We start from the raw sequence: 10376 nt of genomic DNA, 5'->3' as shown, positions 1-10376 counted from the left end.
GAGCAAAACTCCCGCGGCGAATAGAACGGCTTGCAATTAATGAAGAGCACTTCTAGATCTGAACCACATCTTCTTTAACACAGTTACATCTGTACACCACCTCTCATTGATGTAAAAGCATGTCCCGCCGCCGCGTGATTTCCCCGTTGATTCTGTGTCGCGATCTGCTCTGAACAGCTGAAAGCCCGGCAGACTCAAGCGCTGTCCGGAATAGCGTCTTTGAGCCAGGTTTCCATGAAACACAGAGCAGCAGAGTTTGAAAAATACTTATTTGTCCGGGAGAGCAGAAGGAGTTCGTCCATTTTGTTGGGTAAAGAGCGGAGGTTCACCAGATGGATGCTAGGCAACGGCGTTCTGAATCCGCGCTGCCTGAGCTTCACGAGCGCGCCGGCTCGCTTCCCCTGTCTGCGCGTCCTGAAGCGCTTGATCAGCACAGCAGCTCCGCCAACTACAATGTCCAGCAAAACATCAGAATAATCAAAAACCGGTGAAATATCGGGTGGTGTGTACTTCCTAATGTCCAGCAATTCGTCTCTGGTGAAACTGATTGCAGGGATATAACTAAAGACAGGACAAACTAACAAAAACATAAAAACAACTGCGGAGCACGCCACGGAGGCAGCCATCAGCGTCCGCGCCATCGCGAAGATGATGGAAGGAAGGAAGAAAGAATAAAAGAAAGGAAGGAAGGAAGGAAGAAAGAAAGAAAGGAAGAAAATAGCAACTTTAAATCTCACAAATGATACATTTTCCTCACATTTCTGATTTTTTTTCTCAGAATTGCAAGTGAAAAGTCTGAATTGTGAAAAATAAACTCAGATTTGCAATAAAAAAAGTCTGAGTTAATGAGAAATAAACTAAGAATTTCGAGAAATAAACAGTGAGAAAGAAAGTTCAAATTCTGAGATAGTGAGATATAAACTTAATATTGGGAGACAAAAGTCTGAACTGTACGATACAAAGTTGCAATTACTTTTATAGTGTGTTGGGGATGTATGTGTAATGTAATAACAGAGAAAACTCAATATCTGTGATTTCAGGATAAAATTGGAGATGAATTGAAGAGCTCAGAGACGAACACAAACTCACTGAATCGAGGCTCAAAGGTGAATATCATCCTCAGATAATAAAAGAGGATCAGTGTCGGGTGTGTCTTTCTTTCTCTAATGAGTTCTGTATCGTGTTAAAGCTCATTGATGGCACAGATGAGTTTTTCGCTCCAGAAGAAGAAGAACAGAATGAAGCTGCCGAGTATAAACCCGTATGAAGCTCTTTATTTCTGAATCCTGATTCTTCAGTGATTTCAGATTCATGTGTTTCATTGCAGATGTGTTTTTCTCTCTCAACAGAAGAAGTCAAAACCCAAGATTATTACACACCGCAGAGGATCTAAGGTAAAACGTTACCTTTACAGCCAATAAAAGTTTGCATTTTAATTATATTTTTAAAAATATAATAATAATAATAATAAATACAAATTTAAAAGTTTTTAATTAATAGTTATAATAGTTTTTTTTTTACTTTTCAAATAATAAAATCATTTTAATACTTTTAAAATTAAATAATATACAATACATTTAGATTTTTAAATAATTTATAAATTATTGTATTAAAAAGAAATAAGTGCATAATATAAGTTAAATAATTTATAATAATTTATAAATATATAATGTAGAAATTTGTAATGTATACATTATAATAGAAACAATATATAATGTATTATATACATTGCAATATTTAATTTAATTTAATTACAGAGTTAATCCTGCAAATATCCATTTTATTTTATTATTTAACTTATAATAAGTTTCATATAGTCCAATTATATTTTGATGTTTCCCAGAACTCTTTGTTTAACCCTAAGACAAAAGGCGGCTCATTTTCCAATTTTGGACACAATTTTAAAATCAATATAATAGCAAGCAGTTTATATTTTCTTTGAACACTTCTAGTAATGCTTCCAGATATACGATTGTTAATAAAAAATACTATGTTCTGGTGAATTGTATAATTATTGGCTGATGGGATAATGATTTATAATATGTGCCATTATATTGTCAAGGCAACTGTAACGTATTATAGTTTAATTGATGATGATGTTAATTTACATCTTCAGGTGAAATCTGCTGAAGCTTCAGCTAAAGTCACTCCAGACTTTAAGGTTTGTTTAGAGCGACTCTGTACTTCAATAATCAGTTTATTGATGTTAGAGATGAGCAGCATTTGAATTCTCACATTAGGATGATTTAACGTCCTCATCGAAACACGCGGATCTCGTGGCTTTGGGAGAGAAGACAGCAGAAGATGTGGACTGCAAACCGGTACAAACACACAATAGTTCTCTTTGTGGTTGACATGTGCTGGGATTTGAGTGTCCGCTCTCGATTATTATTATTATTAATAATAATAATAATAATTGTTTATTAATATTTTACTTTTTGTATTTGTATTTATTTATTTTTGCAGAAGCAGCTGCAGAAATTCAAGCCTCCTGTGCCACGGCGACCATCAAAGGTAATTTATTCTGTGTTTGCAGGTTTATGAGAAATATAATGTGAGCTTTAGACTGAAAGCATGGATTTTAAATCCATAAACCAACAGGGACCCGTTCTTAAAACATTCAGGAATTAAATTACACAGGATAATTCAATGAAGTTTTAATCTACATAACTCTTATTTTCATCTTTTTTTTTTTACTAAAATTAAAAGCATAACATCATTTTTTGTTAATTGCAATAAAATTAATGTGAACTGTTTATTAATGTTAGATAAAATAACATACAAAAACTAATATAACTATAAAGAAAACATCAAAATATTGTATTTCAGACAGCTGCAAAAGCAAAGTTTCAAAGTTACACTGGAAGTACTGCAATAACTAAAACATGTTTTTATTTTAGTTTTAGTTCTTTTAACGAATAAAAATGACAAAAACATGCAACAAAATTGATAACACTTTAAAATTAAAATGAAGACAAGATTTAAAAAAAAAAATGAATAAAAACTATAATAGTATCTGATTTTCTGCGGATTATTTCAGGATATGCCTGCAGTTGCTCTGAAATCGATGAATGGTCCTCTGATGGAGGCAAAGGTATTTTCACTGGCCTTTTGCAGCTATTTTTTGCCATATAAACATACGCAGAGTAAAGACAAACCAGAAAAGATAGAAACATGATGAACGGAAAGAACATAAAATAAAGCGACTAGATTTTTTTCAAGCTTATTTGAATTTGAATCTTAAATGTGTCATTATTTGAAACTGTGTGTGTGTATGTGTGTGTGTGTGTGTTATTTACAGTCCTTCTCCAAAGATCCCTTTTTGGAAGGAGATTTGGATCTTTGCACTTCAGTCCAAGACAGTCCTCAGGTGAAGCAGTTTTCTAGTTTTGTTTTTTTCTCTGATGGAGAGTGATCTCTGTCACACACACACACACACACTCACACACTCTCACTTCTGCATTCAGAGAGCATGTCTGATAATAGCTACTGTTATCTGCTCATGTGATCTCAGCGTGAGAGTCAAAGCATTCCTTCCAAACCCATCAGAGCAGACGCTGGGAGCTTTCACATTAAAGAAAGTCTGTAATTCAGTGCAATTCAATTACATTTTTTTCTACAGTAGATAGATAGAATAGAATAAAATGAGGGGGGCTTAAATTAGATGAATGAGGAGATAAAATAGTTTAATAAAAATAATTTAATTAAAAAAATAATAATAATTAATTATAAATATAATAAAATAAATCTGCAAGAGATTAATATGTTGTATAGAAATTATAACCAATTAAATCATATAGTGACTCTTTTATTCACAACTGTACATCTTTACAGCAGCATAGAGTAGTGAACTAAGTCCATGTTTCTAAAGTTTTACCAAATTTATGAAGTTTTAATATAGAGAACACGCACGCACGCACGCACACACACACATTCACTCACACACACACACACACACACACACACACACAAACATGCATGCACACACACACACACACACACACAACACTCACACACTCTCACTTCTGCATTCAGAGAGCATGTCTGATAATAGCTACTGTTATCTGCTCATGTGATCTCAGCGTGAGAGTCAAAGCATTCCTTCCAAACCCATCAGAGCAGACGCTGGGAGCTTTCACATTAAAGAAAGTCTGTAATTCAGTGCAATTCAATTACATTTTTTTCTACAGTAGATAGATAGAATAGAATAAAATGAGGGGGGCTTAAATTAGATGAATGAGGAGATAAAATAGTTTAATAAAAATAATTTAATTAAAAAAATAATAATAATTAATTATAAATATAATAAAATAAATCTGCAAGAGATTAATATGTTGTATAGAAATTATAACCAATTAAATCATATAGTGACTCTTTTATTCACAACTGTACATCTTTACAGCAGCATAGAGTAGTGAACTAAGTCCATGTTTTTACCAATTTACCAAATTTATGAAGTTTTAATATAGAGAACACGCACGCACGCACGCACACACACACATTCACTCACACACACACACACACACACACACACACAAACATGCATGCACACACACACACACACACACACACACACACATTCACTCACACACACAAATACACACACACACACATTCACTCACTCACTCACAAAGACATACACATACACACACTCAAAACACACACACTCACTCACTCACTCTCTCTCTCACACACACACACACACACACGTACACATATATGCAAACTTTAAAAACAAGCAAAAAATGAATACTTTATAATAGCAATTCAGCAGAAGTGAATTTTTATTGTCATTGTCAGTGCAGGTCTGTGTCCAGCAGACAGCCTCGATGTGTGACCACTACACACCTTCAAAACACTCAATCAATGAATCAAAGTAGTTTTTGAATTGAATTGAATCACTCTCGTGAGAGATGACCTTACTGTACCTATGCAGAATAAAAATGCTTTTTTCCCACAATGCTGATGTCTTCAAAGTAACACAGACACCATCTTCTTCTGTAGATGCCAGACATCGACACACATCTGGACGATGAAGCGAGAAACACAGAGGAGGCTGACGAACAGGTAGAGATCTTTCTGCTTTGGCTTTCATTTTTCATTAATGCATTATTTTACTCACTGTTAGTATTATTGTAATATTTTTAGCAGAAACCGAAAAAGAAAGTGCGAGTTAAGTTTGTTCCTCACAGAGGGTTTGTTATCGGTTTATCCAGGGTGAGTCCTGATGCCATTTCTGCTTACTTTCTCTCCGTTCGAACACTTTGTGTTAGTATTATGAATTGTGCATATGATTGATTGTTTCTTCTTGTTGCTTATTTGCTGATTGCTTGACAAGGCTAATCCTGAAGCAAAGGAGGAACATCTTAAGGTAGAATGGTTTTCAAAACAGAATATTATTGTTGACTATTTAGTGGATACTCTTTTTTTATTTTTAAGTGTACAAATGTGGCAGTGTTATTGTACAATCATTGATATATTTTTATTGTATTAATAGTTTAAATTAAATTTTATTTATATTTACAAATTTTGTTTTTGTTTGTTTTTTAGTAGTTAAAAATATATTGTCAAACTATGAATGCAATCTCTATAAACAAACAAAAAATATCATAACATTTCGGCAAAGAAGTGCAAAAACATTGCAAATATTCTGAACTGTGCGCTCGATGATGTTGTAGATGCATGTTTGTTTTTACTACTATTTTTATGCAAATTTTTTTTTTTCGTTTTTTTTTTCCGTTTTCATGCATGTTTTAAGTGAAGAAGATGGATCTTTGCACTTCAGTCCAAGACAGTCCTCAGGTGAAGCAGTTTTCTAGTTTTGTTTTTTTCTCTGATGGAGAGTGATCTCTGTCACACACACACACACACACTCACACACTCTCACTTCTGCATTCAGAGAGCATGTCTGATAATAGCTACTGTTATCTGCTCATGTGATCTCAGCGTGAGAGTCAAAGCATTCCTTCCAAACCCATCAGAGCAGACGCTGGGAGCTTTCACATTAAAGAAAGTCTGTAATTCAGTGCAATTCAATTACATTTTTTTCTACAGTAGATAGATAGAATAGAATAAAATGAGGGGGGCTTAAATTAGATGAATGAGGAGATAAAATAGTTTAATAAAAATAATTTAATTAAAAAAATAATAATAATTAATTATAAATATAATAAAATAAATCTGCAAGAGATTAATATGTTGTATAGAAATTATAACCAATTAAATCATATAGTGACTCTTTTATTCACAACTGTACATCTTTACAGCAGCATAGAGTAGTGAACTAAGTCCATGTTTCTAAAGTTTTACCAAATTTATGAAGTTTTAATATAGAGAACACGCACGCACGCACACACACACATTCACTCACACACACAAATACACACATACACACATTCACTCACTCACTCACAAAGACATACACATACACACACTCAAAACACACACACTCACTCACTCACTCTCTCTCTCACACACACACACACACACACACACACACATATATGCAAACTTTAAAAACAAGCAAAAAATGAATACTTTATAATAGCAATTCAGCAGAAGTGAATTTTTATTGTCATTGTCAGTGCAGGTCTGTGTCCAGCAGACGGCCTCGATGTGTGACCACTACACACCTTCAAAACACTCAATCAATGAATCAAAGTAGTTTTTGAATTGAATTGAATCACTCTCGTGAGAGATGACCTTACTGTACCTATGCAGAATAAAAATGCTTTTTTCCCACAATGCTGATGTCTTCAAAGTAACACAGACACCATCTTCTTCTGTAGATGCCAGACATCGACACACATCTGGACGATGAAGCGAGAAACACAGAGGAGGCTGACGAACAGGTAGAGATCTTTCTGCTTTGGCTTTCATTTTTCATTAATGCATTATTTTACTCACTGTTAGTATTATTGTAATATTTTTAGCAGAAACCGAAAAAGAAAGTGCGAGTTAAGTTTGTTCCTCACAGAGGGTTTGTTATCGGTTTATCCAGGGTGAGTCCTGATGCCATTTCTGCTTACTTTCTCTCCGTTCGAACACTTTGTGTTAGTATTATGAATTGTGCATATGATTGATTGTTTCTTCTTGTTGCTTATTTGCTGATAGCTTGACAAGGCTAATCCTGAAGCAAAGGAGGAACATCTTAAGGTAGAATGGTTTTCAAAACAGAATATTATTGTTGACTATTTAGTGGATACTCTTTTTTTATTTTTAAGTGTACAAATGTGGCAGTGTTATTGTACAATCATTGATATATTTTTATTGTATTAATAGTTTAAATTAAATTTTATTTATATTTACAAATTTTGTTTTTGTTTGTTTTTTAGTAGTTAAAAATATATTGTCAAACTATGAATGCAATCTCTATAAACAAACAAAAAATATCATAACATTTCGGCAAAGAAGTGCAAAAACATTGCAAATATTCTGAACTGTGCGCTCGATGATGTTGTAGATGCATGTTTGTTTTTACTACTATTTTTATGCAAATTTTTTTTTTCGTTTTTTTTTTTTCGTTTTCATGCATGTTTTAAGTGAAGAAGATGCCCAGCATCATGAATAAACCAAATCTCTTTGAGTGTTAAGGGATTCTGTTTCGTGTTTATTTTGGCAAACGTTGCTGTTCATCTGTGCATCTCATGCAAACATGTTAGTATAGTGTGTTTACAGTAGATGTGTGTGGCGTCTGTGTTACAGGAGAGTGATGACTCTGAGCTGAAGGGAGCTTGTGGATTCACTCCTCCTCCAGATCTGAAGGTTTGTCCGAGTCGTGTGGATCTTCATCAAATCCTCCGCTTTGTGTCTGTATGTTTAACATTCACTGTGCTTTTAGGATGATGACGGGTCTGATGAGCTGAAGGGTTACAAAGCTCAAGAGTTGAAGGTAGAGAAGACGTCTACATGAGAGTATGGGTTTGATTTCTGTGTCCGTTCACTGATATCCTCGAATATATCTGTTTTTAGGAAGACACATCAGTGAAAACTGAAGCTGGACGGAGTTATTCACCCAACAACGTTCAGGTTCAGACTCCTTATTCTCATTCTGCTCACTTCTGGTGAGATTATTGCTTATATGACTCGTGTCTTTTCTAGAGTTCATATTCTAATGGCTTTATGAGTCCTCCTTCGTGGGATTCAAAGGTAAGAAATGGCACTAATTATTAAACGTACTACAAAAGCGAGATTCAGAAATCCTTGAATTCTGCTCATTCTAAGGGCGTTTATGTTTTTTTTCAGGCGTCTGATCTGGAGACAGATCTCTTCACAGCATCAGACAGCTATGAGAAACATCCGGAGATGACAGACTGTCGACCGGTGAGCTGTCAGAAAGCTCGTATGATCGCTGTGATGATTTTAATTGCATTTTAACTTTGTTTCTTCACCATTTGTGCAGAAGAAATCACTGAAGTTTAAAGTGCCTCGCATTCATCGCAGACATTCAAAGGTAAAGTATCAAACTCAGAGCCGAGAGAAAGATTCTTTTAGTTATTCTTCCATTTTTGTTTTAATTTTAAAGTTTCAGTACATGTGTTTGTCATTTTTATTAGTTTTTGCTTTTATTTTATAGTTTATACTAATATTTTGAATTCATTTTTATTTTTATATCGTCCACTTTCATTTTTATTTTAGTTCACGTTTTATTATCTTTTTTGTGTTTGTCATTTTCCTAGTTTTTTAATATAATAGTTTGTTCATATTTTGAATTCATTTTTATATCTTCCATTTTCATTTTCATTTTAGTTCACGTTTTAGCGAATTTTTTTTGTGTTTTTGTCATTTTCATAGTTTTTTTATATAATAGTTTGTTCATATTTTGAATTCATTTTTATATCCTCCATTTTCATTTTCATTTCAGTTAAAGTTAGTAATGTTAATGCGTTTTATCAGTTGTTTTAATATCATATTAAATATTAATTAATATAAAAAAAAAATTGTTATGATACTATAAAGCTATATCTTTTTTATTCGTTTAAATTTCAGTTTAAATAATTGTAATACTTCATGTTAAATTTAATGAAAATGAGACAAGTTGCCTTGCTGAACTATTTTTATTCTATTGTATTTGATTTAACATTTATTTTATTTCAAGTAATGTTTTTTTTTATGTTTTAGTTGTAGTCCACAATAAACGTCTCAGGTTACGTATGTAACCCTGGTTCCTAGAGGGAACGATATGCTGCGTCGAGAACGCTAGGGGAACGCCTTCTGCGACCCATGCTCTGAATCACATGTGAAATCAGTCCAATAGCTGAACGGGACGTCACGGTGGATGACGTCATGACCAGGAAGCTATAAAAGCACGTGCGGCGGAGCCAGCGTCAGCTTCTAGGAATGAAGCAAGTGCCGGCAGGGACGCCGGAAGTATGGCACCGAGACGCAGCGTCTCGTTCCCTCGAGGAACCAGGGTTACATACGTAACCTGAGACGTTCCTCTTCAGGAACTCGAACTGCGTCGAGAACGCTAGGGGAACGAGAATGCCCACGCTGCCGGACTTCCAAATCTCTGCCTAGTGTGGAAGACTGCACAGCTAGGGCGAGAGAACAAAAGAGTCCGGAGTGGCTAAAGTAGGCAGGGCTCGCCATCCTGAAGACCAACTTCTGGAGGAGTGAATCTTGACCCCCAAAGGAGAGGGGAGATCAGAGGACTCGAGGCTATGGAATAGCATCCTGATCCACCACTTAGCATAAGCTTCTCTGGCCGGAGGCCTCGGCCTCAGCGCACCACAGAGGAAACGTGTAAGAAGAGGGTGTCTTCCCACTGAATGGCCACCGAGAGGGGCGTGGTAGGCCGCAATGGCCGCCACAAAGCCCTCTAGGGTGGAGTGGGTCAACCCTGCGGATAAACAGGCCTGCAGGAACTCCAGAACTGTACCAAACGGGCAGTTAGCTTGGTCGGGCTGGTGGTCTCCGCAGAAATACAGTTTCCTCATTGAGGGAGCTCTGGATGGAGGATAGTCTCAACAACCTCGGTTGAGAGACCGGAAGTTATGAGTTGTGCCTCCTCAGAGGCCACACCCACAGCTCCTGGCGGGGGCATGCCCTCCGCCTGTGAGAGGAGATCTCTCCTGACGGGAATCTCCCATTGAGTGCCGTCGAGGAGAGAAATCAGGCCTGAGACCCAACTCGGCCCGGCCGGAACGGGGATACTAACAACAGACGGGCCCTGTCCTGGCGCACTCTCTCCAGAACTCCCGGGAGCAGAAAAATCGGAGGAAAGGCGTACAGACGAAGCCTCAGCCACGTCTGTACCATGGCATCCAGCCCCAGTGGAGCTGAATGAGTCAGAGAGAGAACCAGAGGGGACCGTGCAATATCATCTGAGTCGCAAACAATTCCACCTGAGCCTGGCCAAAGACTCTCCAAGTCTG

At 36.1% G+C, this 10376-nt stretch overlaps 1 protein-coding gene across 1 annotated transcript in view; it reads left to right on the top strand.

The window, feature by feature from the left end:
* Positions 1 to 5350: 5350 nt before the first annotated feature.
* The window catches only part of LOC107571162 (uncharacterized), a 22634-nt gene continuing 17608 nt past the window's right edge, over positions 5351 to 10376 (top strand). The window contains exons 1-7 of the mRNA XM_016257448.1: positions 5351 to 5371; positions 7705 to 7764; positions 7841 to 7891; positions 7972 to 8028; positions 8101 to 8148; positions 8245 to 8322; positions 8402 to 8452. Of these exons, the coding sequence (XP_016112934.1) occupies positions 8122 to 8148; positions 8245 to 8322; positions 8402 to 8452 (156 nt within the window). The 5' untranslated portion in view covers positions 5351 to 5371; positions 7705 to 7764; positions 7841 to 7891; positions 7972 to 8028; positions 8101 to 8121. The remainder of the gene's footprint in view (positions 5372 to 7704; positions 7765 to 7840; positions 7892 to 7971; positions 8029 to 8100; positions 8149 to 8244; positions 8323 to 8401; positions 8453 to 10376) is intronic.

The sequence above is a fragment of the Sinocyclocheilus grahami genome, unplaced genomic scaffold, assembly GCF_001515645.1.
Source record: "Sinocyclocheilus grahami isolate Dianchi unplaced genomic scaffold, SAMN03320097.WGS_v1.1 scaffold1555.1, whole genome shotgun sequence".
Taxonomy (NCBI): domain Eukaryota; kingdom Metazoa; phylum Chordata; class Actinopteri; order Cypriniformes; family Cyprinidae; genus Sinocyclocheilus; species Sinocyclocheilus grahami.
This window is presented reverse-complemented; position numbering and strand designations above follow the sequence as displayed.